This window comes from Callorhinchus milii, unplaced genomic scaffold (genome assembly GCF_018977255.1).
Source record: "Callorhinchus milii isolate IMCB2004 unplaced genomic scaffold, IMCB_Cmil_1.0 Scaffold7, whole genome shotgun sequence".
Taxonomy (NCBI): Eukaryota; Metazoa; Chordata; class Chondrichthyes; order Chimaeriformes; family Callorhinchidae; genus Callorhinchus; species Callorhinchus milii.
Genome location: NW_024704748.1, coordinates 7,985,308 through 8,007,927, shown reverse-complemented (window position 1 = coordinate 8,007,927; position 22,620 = coordinate 7,985,308). Strand labels below are relative to the sequence as shown.

General features: G+C 42.3%; 1 protein-coding gene across 11 annotated transcripts in view; it reads left to right on the top strand.

The window, feature by feature from the left end:
* The window catches only part of pax2a (paired box 2a), an 85,114-nt gene that overhangs the window by 13,912 nt on the left and 48,582 nt on the right, over positions 1-22,620 (top strand). For 7 of the 11 annotated variants that reach the window (XM_042336836.1, XM_042336843.1, XM_042336838.1 and 4 more), the window contains exons 2-6: positions 10-115; positions 3,754-3,964; positions 7,596-7,793; positions 14,365-14,450; positions 17,667-17,789. In XM_042336836.1, the coding sequence (XP_042192770.1) occupies positions 73-115; positions 3,754-3,964; positions 7,596-7,793; positions 14,365-14,450; positions 17,667-17,789 (661 nt within the window). In that variant the 5' untranslated portion in view covers positions 10-72. The remainder of the gene's footprint in view (positions 1-9; positions 116-3,753; positions 3,965-7,595; positions 7,794-14,364; positions 14,451-17,666; positions 17,790-22,620) is intronic. The other 4 variants (XM_042336844.1, XM_042336841.1, XM_042336839.1 and 1 more) reach the window with 2 other exon arrangements.

Below are 22,620 nucleotides of genomic sequence, written 5' to 3'. Positions count from 1 at the left end.
TAACTTAAGCGTTTAATTAAAAAAGACGAGACGGCGGACTCGAACCCGTTCATTTCTTTAACGCTGGCGTTCATGGATATACATTGCAAGACTGATCCCTTCTCGGCAATGCACAGTGAGTAGGCGATTTAATTGTCATTTATTTACTTAGTTTTGGTGTGTGTGTGTGGGGGGGGGGGATAAATTTACAGAGTAAGAGAGAGAGACCTTTGCAAGTTTTTAATTGCAACTTTTTAAATATATATATGTTGGTTTTACATTTATTGCATTTAATATTGGAGCTATTTTTATTAAGCGTGAATGAAAAACGAGGCATATATATATACACACACATATGTATATATATTATATATATATACACACATACAAACGGCTCGCATAGCGATCCTAATCCTTATATTATTTAACAAACTATTTAATTTATCCCCCCATCTCGCTGGATAGCAATGCAATGCTAATTCAGTTTGCAATCACACTTGCAACTTTTTTTCCAATCTCTCTCCCTTCAAACCGAATCATTCTCTTCGAAACAAAACACACAGACTGGTAGTCCCTCTCTCCCTCCCTCTCTCTCTCTCTCTCTCTCTCTGTCTCCCCTTAATACGGCTCAGCACAGAATCTCTCTCTATGTATCTCTCTAAATTTTGAAAGAGCCTCATTTTAAAGACTTATCCCGAAACACAGTCAGTTATGCTTGGCATATTTTGTTTTGATTTCTGCATTTGAGCCCTTTCGAATTTAGCGTATTTGCCAAACAGGAGGGTTTTATTTTGCGTTTCAAACAGCGAGGAGATCAATTACATTTAAATGTGTGCAATGTCCACCGTGCAGATGTTACGTATTTGTAACAAAACAGCTGTTTTAGAGTTAAATTGATCTGGAAAAGCGTCGGGTTCCCCCTATTCCTCAGCTAAACCCACGTGTAGCAAAGCCAGCTCGCTGCAAACCAACCTCCTACACAGACAGACCTTTCCTTACAAGCCGAGGGAGTCGCACACCATTGCAAGAAGGAACCTTACACCCGATAAGCGCGTTTAAAAAAAATGTCCAGAGAAGCTCACGTCTCCCAGACACAATTATTCCAATAAAAATACGATCAACCCCCCCCCCCCCCCCCCCACCACCACCCAGAAATTCCAATCTTAGTGTATCTGTCGCCATAAATGTAATCGAAGAAAGAGAGGGAGAGAAAATTGGTGTTTATTTAAAAATATATATAACACACACACACACGCACATCCATCCATCCATCCATACATCCATACATACATACATACGTACATACATACATACATACAAACATACATACATACATACATACATACATATACACACACACACACACACACACAGACTAGGGAACCTATTAGGACAAGGTAAATGTTTTTCAATTATTTATTTTTGACTATGCTAACCCCCCGAATACCCTGGTAATCAGAGATATCCAATCTAACCTGAATTATTGATGTACTGACTGATAGGATTTTTTGCCAGGCAGAAACTTAAAACCTCAACTCCGGGCGAGCGATCTCTGTCCGACAGATAGATGCTATTAGCGAACGTTTAACCCATCGCTTGCATTCTTTGCCACACGTTCGCTCACCAGCGAATAACTCGACAAAAAATATATTTTTTGTATAAATATTAAAAAAAAGATACAAAGTGTGAAATTAAGTGAGGGTGGGAATGTGTACCGAGAGAGAGAGAGAGAGAGAGAAAATCAGAGAGAGAGAGAGGAGCGAGAAATGTATATTTTTAAATTTAAATTTAAAACAAATCCGGTTTTATCATTACTGAACGAAACTGAACTTTTTTTGTGTTGAGATTAAAAGTAGTGAAGTTATTTTTTAAAAGCCGTTAAAATCCCATCCTCCCCCCTTTCCTCCCCCCCCTCTCTCTTTCCCTCACAACCCCTCTCTCTAACCCCCCACTCTCCCATCTTGCCATCCCCCCCCTCTCTTTCTCTCTCTCCTCTTTCTCTCTCTCCTCTCTCTCTCTCTGTCTCTCACAGACAAATAACTTTCAATTGAGTCAAAATGCAGGACAAGCATGTTACTCGCTAAATCCAATTGCACTGTCACGTGAAATCTGTCACCGCTGTCTCCCAGCGCCTGTTAGCTTACAATTTCCTCTCTTGTAAATATACCGAAGCGTTAAAATGCATCTCTGTCTCTTTCTCTCTCGCCACCACTTATGTTATTAACTAACTCGCACCTCGGCTACACCGCTCTGGGTTTCCACCCTTCCACCCCCCCCCCCCCCCCCCACCCCACGCGTTGAGTGCTTTAAACTGAAAGCCAGTCGAATGAATGCTTATTAAAATAAACTCATCCCCCCTCCCCACCCTCACCAAAAAAAAAGCTGAGAGATTTATAAACACACCAAAAAGCAAATGAGATAGCGTATGTGTAACATGGGCGTTTCAGTATACACTGTATACGATATCTGTGTATATTGACGATTCCTTAATGACTATTAGTAGATACCAAAAATGTGTGTTTTTTTGTTGTGACAAGCGGGCAAGTGTATAATACTTAGCCACCAAACATACACAGAGAAATATCAACGCTGGCACTTCTCTTATAATAACTTGTTTTATGAATAGTGAAATAACATTCGCCCATTCTGTCTGTCTCTCTCTCTCTCTCTCTCTCTCTCACACACACACTCTCACGCTCTCTCCCCTGTGACACAATTTTCCTGCTTAGTTAGAAGTCGCTCACCACTGTAAGAAAAAAATCTTAATCCATTATTTCCTCAGTCACAGAAGGATAGAGAGAGAGACACATACACACAGCACACACAATAGAGACAAGAGGAAGAAGGAGAAGGTGGAGGAATTTTTTCAGAGGGTCTGTGCAGCCTATAGGGAAGCAATCTTGTAACATGTTTGTTCCCTATACACCTAATAAGCAGCATGCTGTTTAGTAAATAGATCTCCCAGTATTAGTCAAGCGAACACACATACACATTTTTACACACATACACACACGTAAACGTCTCCTTGAACACAATTCACACCTGCTCAATAACAACACCGACATTTACATCTAAGGGTATTTGATGCTTATTATTGATGTGCTAAAAGAAAACAAATCTTGGTTTAAAATCATTCTGCTACCCCCTTCCCCTTCCCCCACGAAAAAAAAAGTATTTTTTGCACTCCTATGACAATAATACAGTTATGGGTGTGCTGGAGGCTAGCGGATATTTTTTTGTACACACACACACAAAGTGGCCGCTCGAATCCATACTCTGTCTGATTTGAGGAGTCCCACAATTAATTCTTAAATTAAAGTTAGATAGTTACAAAGCGCCGCACTCTCTGTACAAGATGGCTATTCAGTTTAGTGCGTGAATTACATAGAGTGAGAGGGTGTGTGTATATGTTTTTGATACACGTGTCCACATACTGTATATGTAATATCTTTATCCCATACCTTCGATTTATTCCCTTTTGTTTTGTTTTTTGCTCTTTCCCCTTCCTTCCTTGTTTCTTTCTCCCTTCTCCCCCACCCTCCACTCCCCCTCTCTCTTCTCTTTCCTCCCCTTCCCCACCTTTTTCTCTTTCTCTCTCTCTCTCTCCCCCCCACCCCACAACCCCATCCTTTCTCTCTCTTGCTACTGCGATGCTTTCTCTTCTTTCTTTCCCTCCCTCACTCCCCCCCTCCCTCCCTCCCTCCATCCATCCATCCATCCATCCCTCTGTTTCTCTCTCTCTCTCTCTCTCTTTTTTTTGTTTCTGTCTTTCAGGTTGCAGTTCTACCTGGGATGAGTTCAGTTGTGTGTGTTTTGCAGGGCACGGGGGTGTCAATCAGCTGGGAGGAGTGTTTGTGAATGGCAGACCCCTACCTGACGTAGTGAGACAGCGCATTGTGGAGCTCGCACACCAAGGAGTCAGACCCTGCGACATCTCCAGGCAACTGCGAGTCAGCCACGGTTGTGTCAGCAAGATTCTAGGCAGGTGAGGGTTTGAAACCGACAAGTACCAAGAGAGAGAGAGAGAGAGAGAGAGAGAGAAAGAAAGAGAGAGAGAGAGAGAGAGAGATGCAGGGGTGAAACTGACCAGGAGAGAGAGAGTGAGAGAGAGAGAGGGATAAATAAAGGAGTGAACTCACAAGTACCACACACACACACACACAGAGAGAGGGGGAAGTAAAGGGGTGAAAGCGACAAGCACAGAGAGGCTAAATTTTAAAAAAAAGAGGCATTTTTCGGATATAATTTTTTAACGATATGTTTTGGAAATCACTAAATTCATATCAAACAGTGGAGGGAAGGGGGAAAAAAAACGAGCAACGAGGTGACAGAACAGAGGCGCACACTCCACGGAAAATATCGCATTATTTTTTTAAAAAAGCCCTCTTTTTGCAATAAATATAATTAAGAAACTTAATTGGTGTTTTTCGCGACTTTTTTTTATATAAACTAAGAGGCGCCTATTTTATTCTCCCCAGTTATCAGACAGTTAGCTCCGAAGAGCCCCACAAGGAAAGATTCGAAGTTTGTTCATTTCCCCCTCTCAAACAATAATAATAATTAGAATCGGTGCATTAAATAGAAATAAATCGGTGGCGCGACAAAACAAGCATAGAGCGAAAACAATTCATTGAGAAAGTGTGTGTGTGTGTGTGTGAGAGAGAGAGAGAAAGAGAAAGAGAGAGAGACAGCAGACAGAGAGAGTGAGACAGCGCTGTTTAGGAATAATTGAGAGCAAATTTAGTCAAAACGCCGTCTCCAACGCCGCAGACAGAAGGAGACTGGATAGCTGAAAGCTTAATGAAATTTCTCCTGCGCCTGTCTTTAGCACTAAAGAGAGCTGAGACACCCACGCAACCCATCTGCACTGGATTATTAGTCAATGGCATTCGATAGGACTGGAAAAACTGGGGCACAGGTCTGAGGGTCTCAGAATTGTCTGGACAAATCATTCAAAAACTGTAATAACTTTATATTGTTGGTATTTTTAAGGACAGCAGCTCTAAAGGTTTATGTCTGTGCTGCTGTTTTTTTTTGGGGGGGACCGAATGATTTTTGGGGATGCGAATTTACTATATATATATTTATATTTTGTAATGGGTTATTTTTTTCGAGGTTCCTCTTCCCACGACCCGAAGCGCTGATTACATTTTTTTTAAAATCATAATATAATATATATATAGGTTGTTTCCCATAATCAAACACAACTGTTTGTTATGAATAAAGAAAAAAAAGTGAACAAAGAAAAAAAAATCAATGCTTATCACAGAAAATTACTCCAAAATCAGTCTTCACAGAACAGTGTAAAAAAAAGTTGTGAACTCGCCTTTTGATGATAATAATAATAATAATAATAATAATACGTGCATTTGATATAGCGCCTTATCAGGACGTCGAGACGTCTCAAAGCGCTTCACGGGATATACTGTAAAGTGAATTTTGTGCGCCAAGCTATTTTTTAGGAACATATTATTGTATTCAGATGATATAACTGTTGGTGTGTGTGTTTGTGAGTGTGTGAGAGAGATGGTGGTGTGGTGGGGGTGTGGGGGAGAGAGAGAGAAAGACAATGTTAGGAGCACCATGACAACTACTGTTGTCATTTTAGCAGAACAGTAAACTTTCCAATTCTCTCATGCTCTTGGAAAAAAACGATGGCCAGCCAGTCAGTACACTACACTGGGCGTGTGTGCTGTATAACAGCTGTTTTCACACTGAGTTGAAAGGCGTTAGACATTCCCACAGTAGATGGACCCACAGACAGACTGGAGTGGGTTCTGTATGTATTATTGGATCATTGGGCGCCCACACACGCTCTATACATGTCACCTCGTGTGGGCAATGGGCAATCATGTGCCCTCCTTAAGCAAAATGGAACTACTATGAGCGATGCCAACCAGTTGCCAATGTGCCCACCCGTTCAAAAAAAAAGGGGGGGGGGTGGCAGCTCATGTTTCAACCCAAGTCTATTTGCTTAACCGCTTCACCTCGGGTATAACCCGCGCCTGGGTCCCTCTGCTTTTAATGGCTCGCTCGCTGGATTGCATCTATGATTTTATTATTTTTTAAAAAAGAGAGACAAATAGAACAATCTAGAGAGGGAAAAAAAACAAAGTCACACGTGGGACAATGAACCGAGAAATTGGGTATTTTGCACGTGTCAATAGTTCCCCCCCCCCCCCCCCCACACACACACACACAATGTTGAAAAAAAACTTTCCATTTACTTGCTGAACGGTTCTGTCCCTCTGTGTGATGTTAACCAATCCACCGCTACCACTAATGCTGGGGTTTTATTTGAAGTGGGACTGCAGTAAATGGGAGGTTGTTAGAAGCCGCCTGTAGTGTGTTTTTTTAACACTACCAGACGGCTCAGTCCCCTTTACAGAGGGTCAGTTAATTAACTAATGCAATAAACAATCTTGCAGATGGATATATAAGGGGGTAAAAGTCACCATTGTGTGTTTATGTGTGCGTATGATGTGTGTGTGTGTGTGTATGTTGTGTGTGCGATGTGTATGTATGTCGTGTGTATGGACGTGAACATGGAAGGCGTTATACCACAAATGTAATTTTGTTGTTGTTGTATGTGTCTGTGTATAAGTTATGTTTCGTGCGTTGTATGTGTGTGCTGAATGTGTATGTTGTGTGTGTCTGTGTTGTGACTATGCTGTGTTATATTGTGTGCATGCTATGTTTTGTGTATCGTATGCATGTGTTATATGTTGTGTGTGTCATATCATGTCTTGTGTTATGTGTGTGTGTTATATTGTGTGCATTATATACATTTATCCTGTGGCTTTGCAATGAAATAAAAAGATGCAAAAAGGTGAGACATTAATATACAGTAGCACACAAACCCAGTGCGATGCTTAAAAAACAACTGTTTTTCTTTCCTTTTGTCTCCCTCTCTTTCCCCGCTCTCCTCTCTCTCTCTCTCTCTCTCTCTCTGTCCCCCTTCCCCCTCTCTATTTCCCTTCTCTCCCTCTCTCCCTTTCCCCTCCCTCTCCTTATTGGATCAAGGACCGGTAGCTGATCAGAAACTTATAGGGAGGGAATATGTGTGTGTTTGGGGGGTATTTTCTTGCTCGTTCGCCAATGACAAAAGTTAAAGATTAAAAACAAACCTTGTCATTTTCAAAAATATTAATTACTCTATTTAATATGTTGTTATTTAATATCCTGTTATTTAATAACCGGACCCGGATCGATGCTTTTAGCTTTTATCTGTTGGTTGCATGGACTTAGACCCGATATAGGGAGTACAGTACTGTAATCCCAGACACTTCTAAGACTTTTGGAGTTCACTGAATGATTTATTTTCGTTTTACTGTGCCACCTCCATTTACGAGGGCAGTAAATAACGACTCGGATGACGTTTTGCTGTTGTTTCTCCTTACATTTAATTGCTAAGAAATTCATTATGGGGGGGGGGGGTGGGGGGGCGAGGAGTGCAAAACAAAAACGGTTCCAAGAGAAAAAAAATGCATCTTGTTTTCTTGTTGCAGTCTTGAAGTTCCTACCTGTTTAGTTTCATTTTCTCTCATCTCTCTCTCTCATCCCCTCTCCCACCCCCACCCCCAACACACACACACACACATACCCCCTCCCTTTAGATACTATGAAACGGGCAGTATTAAGCCCGGTGTTATTGGCGGATCGAAGCCTAAAGTCGCAACCCCGAAGGTGGTGGATAAAATAGCTGAATACAAGCGACAGAATCCGACTATGTTTGCCTGGGAGATCAGAGACCGGCTCTTGGCGGAAGGCATATGTGATAATGACAGTGTACCAAGCGTCAGCTCCATTAACAGGTACAATAATGGGCAAATGGGTTTTTAAAAAATAATAATAATAATAATTCTTGAATTTAATATAGCAAATTCGAGACGTCTCAAAGCGCTTCACAGATATACTGTAAAGTGAATTGACTATCTATTGGTCTATATTATTTATATAATATAACTTATTTTTACAGTAAAAACAATCTAATTTTAATTTGGAAATGATGCACGGTTTTAATGCAATAATTGATGCTCCCCCCCCCCCACTCCTACCTGCCCCCTTTAGATTAATGCAATGAAATGGACAATGTTTTGTGTGTGTGTTTTTTGTAAGAAAAAAAGTTAATTAGTAACCACAAACCGATTTTGTTTTGCTAATTGTGGGATTTCTGTGCGAGTTTATTTGGTGTCAGATCAGATTTTTAAAATAAATGAATGGCAGAGCAGGGAAATAGAGGTGAAAACAGGTTGATTTAAGATTGAAGGGCGCTATATTACAACACAAATTGTTGCTGTGTTTTTTTGAACGATACAATCCGGCTTTAGTTACACAGCGCCGAGGGAGAGACATGGGGATTTGGGTTTGCAAAACGCTGACTCTATAACGACCCGATTGCATCGGTTTCAGCGAGAGAGAGAGAGAGAGAGATTTTCGATACCCAAATCCAAGTTCAAGGCAAATAAATGAATAACCCATTTGTCAAGAACGCCTAATGCCTTAACTCATTTGAAGAGCGGGGCTCCCAGCCTTGCTGGTTAGGGAAATTATCAACAACACAAAGCCAGAATACAATACAAAGCTGCACACTCACCTGGTTTGGGTGTTAGGAAAATAATAAGGCTCTATCTAGCCCAATTAAGGCGAAAAATCACTGGGCAAAGAAAAGCTTCAAAACACAAACACAACAAAAATGCCGACAACCCAATCGTCCTCTTTCAAGGGCTGTTCGATATGCTTTTGAGTTACCGATGTGTTTGTTGTCCAGGTTTATATTTGCGAAATTGCATTTTGTTTCTCTCTCTCTCTCTATATATATATATATAGAACAAAATGTCAGTATTGTTGATATTCTCCTTACTGGTTTTGCATTGTTGATAGCCCCTATTATATTATATATGATGTATATTATAATATATAATATACATTGTATGTGTGTGTAGTGCATGTGTGTTTACCTGTGGGCCAGTTTTACAACCGAATTTATGCATCTGTGTGCACCTCAACCAAAGTTTTTGACAGACTTTTGTTATGTAAGTGTAGGCATACAACAGCGAGAACAAGCGTTTAGGTGTGTGAAACAGAGAAGTGTAAACTCAAAAGAAACCATTCGCCCCTGTAACGCAGGAAAGCCACTTTGGGAGTCATTTGCAAGAGGCTGTTAGCTCGCTGGCCAGTTAGTTAGCTTGTCTGGGTCCTGCCTTAACAGTGTTATCACAAGGCCATTAATTCCGGTGATTTTTGGGGGGCGGAATACATTTTTTAAGTTTGCAATTTGGGAGGAAATTTGATGTGTGAGGTGGTGTGTGGGTGGGGGGTTGGGGGTTGGGGGATGAAAACTACCATTCATTAAAGGTTTCAGGTTGAGTGACTTTAGCTGAGAGGCGCTGGTGTGTTGAGATCAGGTGGAAGGGAAAGGCTACAGATAGGGAAGGTGGGGGCAATTGTTTAGCTACATTTAATACCCGGGGGAGGGAGTGGGGGGCGGCAAGGTCAAGGCATTTCAGGAAGTCTTTACTCCACTTTGGCAGATATACTAATGTAGACCTGTTCGTGGGGTCACGGACACTAGATTTGGTTGTTTTTTTTGGGGGGGGTCGGGAGGATATAGCAACAGGAACCAGGGGGCTTTTTACTTATAATTTGCACCCAGAGCCGCTTCTTAACAGGTGACAATCATTCGATTTGATCGGATTTATTACCGGCTTTTAAGGATATATATTTAGTTATAATATATATGGATATTTAAACTCATTCTTAGTCAATTCTTTATTTTTTTAATTCTGGTAACCTGTTTGTTTCTTGTGCGTGTTTTTTTTTTCTTTTTTTATATATATACACAAAAAACATCTGTTACTTTCTCTCTTTCTCTCTCGCTCTCTCAAAACATCTGTCACTTTCTCCCTCTGTGTTTCTCTTTCTCTCCCTCTCTCTCGCTCTCCTGCATCGCTCCAAATGAGCCTGAACAGCAAAAAAAAAACCTGGGATTTAAGAGGAATGCAAACGTTTTTAACAGTAACAGAGCTGACTTGTTAGGTGAATGCGCACTTTGTGTGGAGTTCAGAGCGGGGTCTAACTGTGAAACCGCACACCAAGTCGGATGCACTATACCTTTTGCATTGCAATGGAACCGTTGGCTCCCTTCAATATACCCCCCCCCCCCCCCACCCCCACCTGAAAAACCTCCCAATGCCATTCCCCAACAAGTGACTGTCTCGGCAGAAAACGATACCCGTTGAAAAAAAAAGCTGGTTGCAAAAAAAAAAGTGTGTTGCTATTCTGGACTAAACGCCACATTCGCCCCCTCTATAACTTGCTATTTGCTCTCAGTATATTTTTAGACCAGACATGCACACCTCGACTAAAACTGAAACCGGTTATGTGTGGTGTTGGGAATTTTAGTCCAGAAAAACAAACTCATTTTCAGCAATAAGTCTGCCCTCAACATTGGCAAAATGCAAATTGGCTCATTCCGAAGCCACTTTTTTTTAGGGGACAATAATACTAATTTATTAGTATTAATAATTATCATTATTGAAGGTAATTTTAAGCTGCAACACGACGCAAAAAAAGGAAGCTTTCCACACGCACACGCACTCTCACTCACCCACTTACCCATTGAGACGTCTCAAAGCGCTTCATGGTGTATTTTGTGGGCGAATAACAAAGATTGCGTTTTACGATCGAATAAGGTCAGAAACACATTGCAATAGAGAAAAATAGTTATTTTTTAGCATACAAGTGTGTGTATATATATGTATATATATATATATATAAAGATGTTTGAATGCAATTGAGTTGCATGTTCAATGACTTGCAATCGAATCAAGGTTGAGCGAGGGCACAGATGACAATTGGGTACTAAGCAATTGATCGTTTTTTATTGTTGTGGTTTTTGCCGGGGGTGGGGGGGTGGGGGAGATAGCTCAAAAACTAGCTTAACTCTTCTCTCTACTGACCCAAACTCCCAACACCCAAAGGGTTTCAGAATTGGGGGGAGAGATATGAATATTGTAAAATCCCCCCCACCCCTCTCTCTCTCCCCCCCCCCCCCCCCCCATAACACACACAAACACCCACCACCCTCCCTAAAAACGAATTCAAAAGCAATTCTCGCGTTCAACAGAAGGAATGGAAAGGATTTCAAGCAAGTTTAATGAATAAACCCGCATAGGTGCACAGCACATAGTTATTTTTGCGGGTGTGTGGAACAATTTGGAGGGTTTTATTGAGGACCGCTTGATTTATTATTGTTGGGAGTAATTTTAAAGTCCTTTATCTGAGATTTTGGTGGGATCAATAGCCTCTCAACACATTCCAATGCACACCGGAGCTTTGACTAAACTAAACTAAGCTTTGACTTTACTTCAGTCATACAACCGCCATTAACTCCCCCAAATTGCAAATTTCCAGAGGGCACTTTCCTCTCGCACCTTTTCAAACATTCTTTCTTTCTCACTCACTCTTCATCTCGCCTTTCTACCCCCACCTCTCTCTCTCTCTCTCTCTATCTCTCTCGTATCTGCTGGTTTTCAGTAGTGATCTTTGCTTAAAAGGCACTTTGCCATATTGCTGCCAGAGCCATTATGTTTTAACGAGGCGCTTTTTGGGTTGAAGGTAATATTTCAGCATGTGAGAATGTATTTTTTTTAATATATGTATGTGAATACAAAAGTTTAGTTACTGGTATACAGTGGCGAGGAAGCACTATTTTAGCAAACTGCAACTAATATAATAATTTTAATAATACTAACCATTGTCCATTCCAAATGAGTGTGTGATTTTAGTAGACTGCAACTTATATACAATAATAATTGCCCGTTGATAGTGATTGTGTGATGCAGCGCCTTAACCTGTCATTCCAAATACCAAATGGCAAAGTGCAGTGACTGTGTATTTGTAAGCATATGTACTGTACATGTTTGTGTGCGACTGCTAAACCTTTCAAGCGAGGGTTTAATATCGCTTTTCACCCATTGAGTTCCAATTGGTGTGGCCAAAATGACCTTTTGAGACTTGTCGTCTGTTAAGAAAAGAGTCTGGTAAAACAGACTGTGGTATAGCGCTTTATCTTTCTGTTGGGGAGTCAGAGAGAGAACGAAGGGAGAGAGTGAGAGAGAGAGAGATAAGAGGGGGGGGTGGGGGGTGGTGGTTAATTCAATACACTGTGCGGCGATTATCTCAAAATCATTGCAAGTTGTAGTTAAACGCTTTCACTGCATGAATGTTTAAAGATTAAGCGGGTGGGTGGTGAGTGAGTGAGTGAGTGTGTATGTGTGTGAGAGAGAGAGAGAGAGAGAGAGAAAAGCTTCCTTTTTGCGTTATGTTGATGCCTAAAATTACCACTAAAATCTTCCCGGCCATCACACACACACACACACACATATATATATATATAATATATATATATAAGTGTTAGCCCGGCTTGGCTTCCAATGCTATCGATTCTGAGTCAAAGCAATTTTAATATTTCTTAAGGGAATTTTTGCCTCAACGGCGAAGTCATTAATTTATCCTCCTCCAAATTGCTTATTCAATATCCACGGACATGGCTTGCGAGTAAAGGCAGTGAATTTATGTGGCTGGCGAGAGTCAAAGGGGTCAAATAACAGTTATGGGAGAATTTGGAAATTCAGATAAAATATTGATACACGCTTTTGATAAGTCCTGTAGCCGCTATCGTTTTGCCCCAAGGACAATACAAAATGCATTAACTAGGGAGATCCGAGGCGATTTCAGTCATTGAAATCAATGAGTGTTTGATGTATATTGACTGTTTTCATATGAACTTCCAGCGGAGAGACCCAAGTGTTAGAGGTCAGACAATAACATGTAGGTGGGTGGTTGGTTGGTGATGGTTGTTGTTGGTTGGGGGGGGAGAGAGAGTAGAGAAAAAAAATCTCAAAGAGGCGACTTGGGTTCACACACCTTGTATTTAAAGGTCTTTCAGTCGAGAAAGAGCATTACAAAGCATTTAAAATGGAAGGTGTTAGGGGATGCTTGCAGTTTTCATGAATTACTGACTGCAATTCATTTTTCTTTTGAGTTGTGCGTTTGTAACAGTTTAGTTTTGCGCCGTTTATATTTATTTCTGCGTGTTGATAAAGAGGAGGGGTGTGTGAGGGAAAGTCACACCAATTTTTTTTAATGAAAATAAAAAAAAATTTAATTAAAAACAATCCCCAAACACACTGCAAGTAAATTAGAATTGTATTTTCAGAACAAAACTCCCCAGTATTTTTGTACATAGGATATATACATTTTAAATGGGTGACTTGTTATAACATTGCAGAACTGTGTGAGAGGCAATAATAATTATAGTGTATCTCTACTGTTGTGTGCATATTATAATTATTCTTATTATTAGCAAACAAATTTGTTTTACCCGCAAATATACTTTACAGTATATTGTGTGAAGCACTTTGAGATATCTCAAAGACATGGTAAAGAGCTATATCAAATGCAAGGATTATTATTATAACATAGTGTTTATATATATATATATATAATTCTTGCATTTGATATAATGCCTGATCAGGTCGTTCAGACATTTCAAAGCTCAATCCAATTCACAATATACTATACAGTGAATTGATAATATTTTGTGGGCAACACACCTATATATATTATATATATAATAATCATTGCATTTGATATAGCGCTTTGAGACGTCTAGAAGAACACTGTAGTCTAGAAGTCTGGAATATACTGCAAAGTGAATTGACTGTATATTTGTGGGCGAAACACAGCAGCCAGTTGCACACCGCAGTGTACCACAAACAGTTGTGGATTGAAGTGAGCAATTCATTATAGTTTTTTTTCTTGTGGGATTATTATCAGACGTCTGGAGTAAGGAAACTTGCCCAAGGTTTTGCCCTGCCGGGAATCAAACCCAGGTCTCTCGCTTGCGAGGCGAGTGCTTTAACCACTGAGCTACAGGAATCCACAACATACACATAAACACACACAACAACAACTCGCATTTATATAGCTCTTCATTGCTGGATGGCGTCTCGGAGCGCGCACACAAAGCAATACACCATCATTGGCAGCTAACCCCCATTCAGAGTATCGTTAGCACAGGGAATCTCAGTCGAGAACAGGGCTGATTCACAGCATTATAAAGCTCACATTTCCCCTCACAAATACTTGATAGCTCTCTCTTTGCATCACTTTGCTCGCAACGAATTCAAAACTATCCCCCCCCCCGCGGGGTTAATCAAATTCCTCCCCTCTTAGTCTAATGCAGGAGGCTTTGACTTTGGGTGGCTGTGCTTAGGCAGCCTCTGTTTACATGGAAGTCAACTGATTAGCCATAGCCAGGTAGAGGCAGCCGAGCCCATCATTGAGGTAAATTGATGTGATTTCATGCTTTGTTTGCAGGATTATACGGACCAAAGTGCAGCAGGCGTTTCATCCCTCACCGGATGGCCCCCACACACCATCTTCTGCTCCAGGCCATACTATAGGTAAGGAAGATAACAGAGACAGGTGCAGAGAAATACTCTGTCTCTCTCTCTCTCTATAAGGCAGGATCCAAATTGATTTCAATTTTAATTTAACACTTTCGCTGGGATAAATCTATTTGGATGTGTTTTTGTATTTTGAAAGGGAGCGTTTGAAGGAATTATCACTGTGTTTTCACAGATATTGTAGCGTTTTAATTGTACGATGGCATTTTAAATGGCAGCCAGGCCAGTTCAGGCTAATGAGGGCAGTTCTCCACACATGCTTTCATGTGTGCAAAACTCCCATGCGCCAAAAGGTGTAGTACCTTACAATGGTGATAACCTTTAAACGATTCAGGAAAATATTGCTTTGTCGTGACAAGCTGTGTTTCAACTCTTTGATCACCGGATGATCAAACTTGGTTTCTTTTCCCTTTTTTATAATGGGAGTGGGGGTGTGGGGGGGGGGGTGTTGAGGGGTGGGGGTTAACTCAGATGGCACTCTGGTCAGGGAAGCGGGGAAAGTCACAGAGACGTTCACTCTGAGAGCACCTCAAAACCTGCTAGTGTGAAATCTCTATTGCCCGTACCCTCCCGTCCTTAGTGTCAGCTCGACTTCCTAGATCCTCATGCTCATCTACTTGGCTGGCTCCAGCTTCCTGATTGTCCTTCGTCCCTTCTGCTTCACCATCGGCGGCCATGCTTTCAGCCACTATGCCACAAAGCTTTATAAACTCTCTTCCTCAATCCCTCCATCTTGCCCGTTCCTTCACCATGTTCAAGCCTGAACACCTTCCTCTTTGTCCTTGCTTACGGACGGTCACCTCCCCCCGTGCTCAGCTTCAGGCTTCGCCACTGTTAAGCCCTCCGAGACGTAAACCCATGTGAAGGCCATTATATAACTGCAAGTTGTTGTTGTTGCAGGGTGAATTCACACCCCTGATTCAGCAATATGATCTGCCCCAAAGTCATTCCCTCAGGTTCGCCTGAATGAGTCTGGCACGGACTCAGGTAAGAGACGTGGGGGTCAAAGGCAGCCAGGTCACGTGCAGCACACCTCTTGGGACCCGGAAGTGAAAGAGCTAACTGTTCCCAATCCACCCTTGCAGCCGGCCTTTCCAGCCTCTGACAAACATCAAAAGAAATTGCTCTAATCTCCTCATCAGTTTAAAGCAATTTCACAGAGAGAGAGAGAGAGAGAGAGAAATACAGCAACAAATTGCACGGCTTGCCTTAACTGATGATGTTTGCATAAAGTAGAAAGATTACAATCCAGTTGCATTTTCTGTTCTGGCAAACAGCATTCATCTGCCTGCCTCAATTAATTAACTGTCTTCCCCTCCCATGTGCCGCCTTCCATTCTGGTGAACTCATGAACTTGTGCCTCTTTCACCCAGTTTCCCAATATTTAGTAGATGATATATCCCACGAGCGAATGTCCATTGATCCGAACCAGTAACAATTTGGGTTTAAATAAACCTGCGAGCATAAGTGTAATACAGTATAAAGAGAGTTCTCTACATCTAACATGACTCCCAGCAGTAACCCTATGCTGGGCTGGTGTTCAGTCAGCACAATGGGGAGTTGGGGGACTTTACTCTCCATAAATACCAAGCGGTTCCAAATCGGCACAAAGAGGCACTTCAGGAAGTTAACCCTTTGAGATAGTGAGGGATTTACAGCTAGCGCAATGCGATCACTGCAGGAGTTAACCCTTCAATTGGATAGATTTTTATCAATGAAAAGTCATCCTGCCCACCTCTCCCCCACCCTATTTTTCTCTCCTCCCAAACCCCCTCCTTGACTTTTTCTTTCCACTGCTGTACAGACACCAATTGCCCTCAAGTGGTCATTTATTCTTTCACCTCGATGTTACATGTCGCCTGTGTGTTCAATTGGAGGGGGCAGGAAGAGAGAGAATCAGAACAGCCCGAAGAATTAATTGCTCTCAACATCTCCATTTTTGTAGCATGCGACTACCAGGATGGTAGAAGGCAGACTAGATGTACCTTGCTCTTTTTTCATCTAGCAATTCCTACGTTCCAAGCAAAGAGAGAGCTCCTGCCCCCAACTCAGTTTGTATCTTTACAAAGTGGGGGTAGGGATAGCAACCCCCCACACCACCCCCTCCAAAGGAGAGGGCACTGAGGTCAATTGCAGTAACCTTTTCCACTTTGGTTGAGGTCCAGAAACTCAGCATCAAACATGATCAGCAGTTGAACCTTGGACCTTTATGTTCCGTGGAGCTTGGCTACTTGCTGGATAAACTCTCCGTGCCATCAGAGCTGGGGATATCTCTCTTAATGGCTCTTTTCAACAGATTTGCCTCGTCTCATCCTGAGGAAGTTTGCCCAGATTATTTTAATTGATCTGATCCATGTAGATGATTGATGTAACAGGAGAGCTCCCAGCACAGTGAGAGAGTTGGTCAAAAATGAGCACCGTCTATGAGATCTACTTTGATGCCAATAATCTCCATTGATTTCCTCTTGTCCTCATTCCTTGTCCATCTCTACCCTACAATGTAGATCTTGGCTCTTCATCATGTAGTGGGTTCTGCTCCACTGGTGGGGGTGGGGGGGCGATGCTCCTTGCGTATGTGAGGGAGGTCCAATCCATGTGTGTGTCGGGGGGGTGGGAGAATCTCCTTTGTGTGTATGTGTGTGTTCCGCTCCATGTGTGTGAGGGGTCTGCTCTGTGTGTATGGGGGGAGGGGGGAGGGGAGGATCCACTTTGTTTCTGCAAATTCACTGAGTCAACAGGGGATGGCTTAAAGATATCAAACAAGGGAGCAAGTACGATATTCCTCCTGACGGGGAAAGTGCCATATATACAATTTGCTGTTTGTTGTCACTGTTCAATATTCTTACTTCGATCGAAAGTGGTTTCTTGTAGATCGAGTCACTTGATACCACTCTCACAGCATTGGCACAGCTCAACTCCACAAAGTTTAAGGGGTCCCCTAAGCTTTTCTGCCCCCTATCTCCTGAAGTCATGCATACACTGAAGATTAAGCATAGCTTCTTCCCCCCCACCCATCGCCACACCATCACTGGAGCCAAAGAGTTGACTATCGCCCCCCCCCCCCCCCCAATCACTAAGCCATATACCAATTAAATATAGAATTGTCCATTGTTTGCCAAACAGGAATGTGCAGATCAACAGGTTACAGACTGTCAGATGTGCTGTGTAAAAAGTGCTGGTCTTTTTGTCTATAAAAAACTTGATTCCTTTCAGTCCCCAGCACACACTCTCCTCCTGTCTCCTCTGCCTCCACTGACCCTGTAGGATCCTACTCCATCAACGGAATTCTGGGAATCCCGCGATCGAACGGGGAGTCCAAGAGGAAAAGAGAGGAAGGTAAGTGGGAATCGTGCTCTGCTGTCTTAACTCTGTACTCTCGCTAATAGTGTTACTGTATGCTTACCTGTAAGGTAGCTGGTGTTTTGCTTACCTGTAAGGTCACTGTTGTACATTCATCCGTAAGGTCGATGGTGTTTTACTCACCAGAAATATAGCTGTTGTTCCCTCACCTGTGAGGTAGCTAGTACCCTCTCACCTGTGGTGTTACTTACTATACACTCTTCTTCAGGGTAGCTAGTGCGCGATCACCTGTGTTTGGCCAGTGTTTTGGGCACGGACTAGCTTTCTGTTTGCCCTTTATCTACTCTTGCTTGTTGCTGTCCTCAGATAGCCTGTATTTGGATTTATTGTATAATGTGGTTCTCAGTGTGCTTAGTGGAATGTGATCACTTGGGAGGCGTTTGTCAAAGGGGACTTTTCCACGAGGTCCAGTGGTAGCAATTGGAGGGCGAGTGAGATGGTGTGCTCTCTGTTGATGGACGAATCCTAGTGGTCGTGTAATGTAATGGAGGAGGGTTGCTTGCTGGAGGCACTCTCTCTCTGGATCAGAAAGTTGTGGGTTCAAGCCCCATGTCAGGACTTGGAACCACATAGTCTAAGCTGACACTCCAATGCAACCCAGGGGAGCACTATATTGTTGGAGTTGCCATCCTTTGGATGAGACGTTAAACCGAGATCCTAGATGCCTGTTCAGGTGGATGTTAAAGATGCCATGCTGTTATTTGAAAAGAAAAGGGAGTTTCTCTTTCCCGGTGTCCTGGCCAACAATTTCTCCAGATAAAATTGGTCATTTGATCACTTGGCTGTTTACGGGAAATTACTGCGCGCAATTGTCTGACACATTTCACCCACAAAAAAATGTCAATTCACTTTACTGTATATTCTGCGAAGTCCATTGAGATGTCTCAACAATGTGATAGGGTGCTATATCAAATGCAAGGATTATTATTATAATTGTAAACATCATCATTTTCCTTGTTTTTGATCACATTGTAAAGGCATCTCAAATCCTACATAGAATAGGGTAGTGATTGTGTCCTTTGTAGATGAACTCAGCAGTCAGTCTGTACAGAGCAATGGCTTACAAACAGCATGAAGTGAATGACCAATTTTGAGCATTTGTCATTATGTTTTGGTTAAACTGACTGAGGTTGGTATACCAGCCAGGAAAACCAAGGAAATTCTATGTTCTTTCTCACAATGGTGCTGTGTGGTCTTGTCAGTCTGGCGCAGTGGTTGCGCTTTCGCCTCTGAGTCAGAAGGTTGTGGGTTTAAATCCCAGGGATTTGAACTCACATAGTCTAAGAAGACACTCCAATGCAGGGGTGTATTGTCGTAGGTGCTGTCTTTGCATGAGATGTTAAACCGGACATTAAAGATCCATCCCATGGCACTATTTGAAAAGAAAAGTGAGTTTCTCTCTCCTGGTGTCCTGGCCAATAATTATAAAATTACTCACTCCATGGCTGTTTGTGGACATTGCTGGGTGCATTGGCTGCCGTATTTCACCCATAAAATACACAGTCAATCCACTTTACAGGATATCCTCTGAAACGCTAAGAAACGTCTCAATAACATGACAGGTGCTGTACCAAATGCAAAAATTATGATTATTATTATTTAAGTTCTACCTGAGTCAAAAGAGGACAGGACCAAAGCACCTCCAGCAATGTAGCATATCCTCGCTAATGCACTGGGATTTCAATGTAGTCTGATTGCCAGCCCTGGGCTCAGACTCACAGCCACCTGTCCCGAATAATAATGATAAGAATAATAATCCTTGCATTTGTTATAGTGCCTTATCATGTTGTTGATATGTCTCAAAGCGCTTCAAAGAATGTATCGTGAAGTGGATTGACTGCGTATTTTATGAACGAAACGCGGCAGCCAATTTAGCACAACAGTGTCCCACAAACATTCGTGGATTGAGTGACTAAATCATTATTTTTTGGGAGAGGGGCTTATATCTGGATAGTGATCTGCCAATCGACTAACAACCAGGTTCCTACTTACTGATTGGTAAACAAAGGTGTGTGGAGTAAAAAAAATTTGCCTAAGGTTTCACCCCACCCGACAATCGAACCCGGGTCCTCTCACTTGCGAGGCAAATGCGCTAACCACCATGCTACACGACTAGGGACAGGTTTAAAAGATCTTGGGACTGGAGGGGTGAGGAGAGAAGAGGGGGTTGAAAGGGTGTAATATGAGGCAAGAGACAATAGGGAAGTAGTGGAGAATTGCTTAATGGGTTAAAAAATAAACTGACGGGTTGGTTCCTAAACCATTGAGCATGGAAAAAGAGCTTTATTATGCAGATGCCAAACTGAGTTGCCTTCAAATTTCATTCAAAGTCTCATGCCTTCCCTTCCCCCCCCCCCCACCCCCAGCATACCATGCCCGACTGAATGTAACCCACATTTTATCTTCGCACCCACCTCCCCCCCACCCCTTGCCATCCCCCGCACCGACCGAAAAAAAAATAAAATCTTGCTTCCTTTCACTGAAGTTTATTAATTGATTCAATGATGCATGGTTCAAACAGAAAACGAGGCTTTCTCACTCAAAACGCTGACCTATACCTTGTCACTGTTGTCTTCCACAATTAATCTTCGGCGAAATGATTAAGAAGAGTTAGGATAATTACATGTCAAGATAATACAGCGAGCCACCTAGGTCAGCCGGAGAAAGAGGGGAGATGTGCTTAGTTCTGCACTACACTCTTAAAAGAGACAGCAAAAACAGACTCCCTTCACCACCTTATCACTTACAGACAAGGATCTCCGGTTTAATTTTATTGAATAAACATAATAGTAATAATAATATTAATAATAATTCTTGCATTTGATATAGCGCCTTATTACATCATTGAGAAGTCTCAAAGTGCATCACAGAATATACTGTGAAGTGGATTGACTGTATATTTTGGGTCCCATAAACAGTCGTGGATTGAGTGATCAAATTTTTTGGGGGGAGGGATTATTACCCCCAGAAAGCGATCTGCCAATCGACTTACTGGGTTCCTACTTACTGCTTGTTGAATAGTGACGTGTGGAGAAGGGATATTTGCCTAAGGTTTTGCCATACCCGGGAATCAAACGTGGGTCCTCTTGCTTGCGAGGTGAGTGCTCTATAATCAAAACGCTACAGGACACCACTTCACATTATTACAAGGAGCAGAAAAATACTAGAAAAAAAGTCAATAGGTTAGGACCCAGAGCAATAGATTTTTTCTGGGTTTCAAACTCATTCTGTTCTTTGGATGAGACTTTAAACAAGGTCCCGTCTGCCTGTTCAGGTGAATGTAAAAGATCCCATGGCACAATTCAAAAGAAGAAGGGAGTTTCTCTCTCCTGGTGTCCTGGCCAAGAAATCCCTCAAATAAAACTGGTCACTCCCTCCATGGCTGTTTGTGAGACATTTCTGTGCACAAACTGGCTACTGTGTTTCACTCCAAAATACACAGTGAATTCACAATATATCCTGTGAAGCACTTTAAGATGTCTGAATGAAGTGTATCAAATGCAAGGATTATTATTGTTCCTTGGCCAGAGACTGGGGAAAAGGACACCTTCCACACAGCGAAGAGGAGAGGAATGTGGGATAGAGATTATTAATACAAGCTGCTTTGAACATTGTAATGAGAGTAAAAATAATACTTGCATTTGATACAGTGCTTTAGCAGTTTGATGGAATGACGCACAACTCTACACAGGATTTCACTGTAAATTACACTGTGTATTTTGTGGGCGAAAGAAGCACACTATTTGAGTACAGCAATGTCCCGCACCCAGACATGAAGTGAATGACCCGATTTTTTTTATCTGAGGAATCGTTGGCCAGGAAACCATGAGAATCTCTCTTACCGAATCATGTCACAGGATCTTTAGCGTCGCACCTGAACAGGCAGAGAAGATCTCGGTTTAACATCTCATCTGAAGGATGGCACCTCCGACAATGAGCGATCCCACCCCCAGGACTGTTTTTGGAGCATCAGCCTGGATTGTGAACTCAAACTCCTGATGGAATGCGGTACGAAATGCCATTAACATTGACGGAAAATTGGTAGTGAGTTAGTTAATGGTTCCCAAAATTTTAGTGAGGTGACTGTTGCAACCTTATGACCTTATGCTGGTTGTAACATTGTGTGTACGTGCACTTGTGTAGGAGGAAATGCTGTTTGCATTCTCATATTTGCTCCTTTAGTTTCAATGGCTGTCCTAATTTGCAGCAAAATAATTTTTATTGCGAAGGGAGTTTCTCCCGGTGTCCTGACCAGTAAGTCTCCAGATAAAATCAGCCGATCACTCCCATCCTCGCCTGGCTTCACCAGTTCCCTATCTACCAGAGGATCAAGCTTAAAATCCTTGTTCTCACCTTTAAAGCCCTTCTTGATCTTGCTCCGCCCAACCTCTGTGACCTCCTAAAACCCTACCAACCTGTCTGCTCCACCATCGGAGATCGGGGCTTCAGCCTTTTTGTCCCAACCCTCTGGAACTCCATCCCTCCACCCCTCTGCCTCGGCCCCTCTCTTGCCTCCTTCAAGGCCTTCCTCTTCGACCGTGCCTTTGATCATTCTCCCTCTTCCACCCCCACCAACCTCCTGCCCTCCGCCCCTCTTGACTCCAGCCCGCAGCTCGGGTGCAAACCTTTGGCTGTCCAGCGCCTTGAGAAATCCTCCCGACCGTTATTTGAGGGACATTGTTGAATGCAACCGGTTTGCCAACAAAACAGCTCAGTCACTAATTTTACGGTAAAATCGTGCAAAGCGCTTTGAGACATCCCGGTGGCATGATAAGGCGCTGTATCAAATGCAAAAGGTCATCATTAT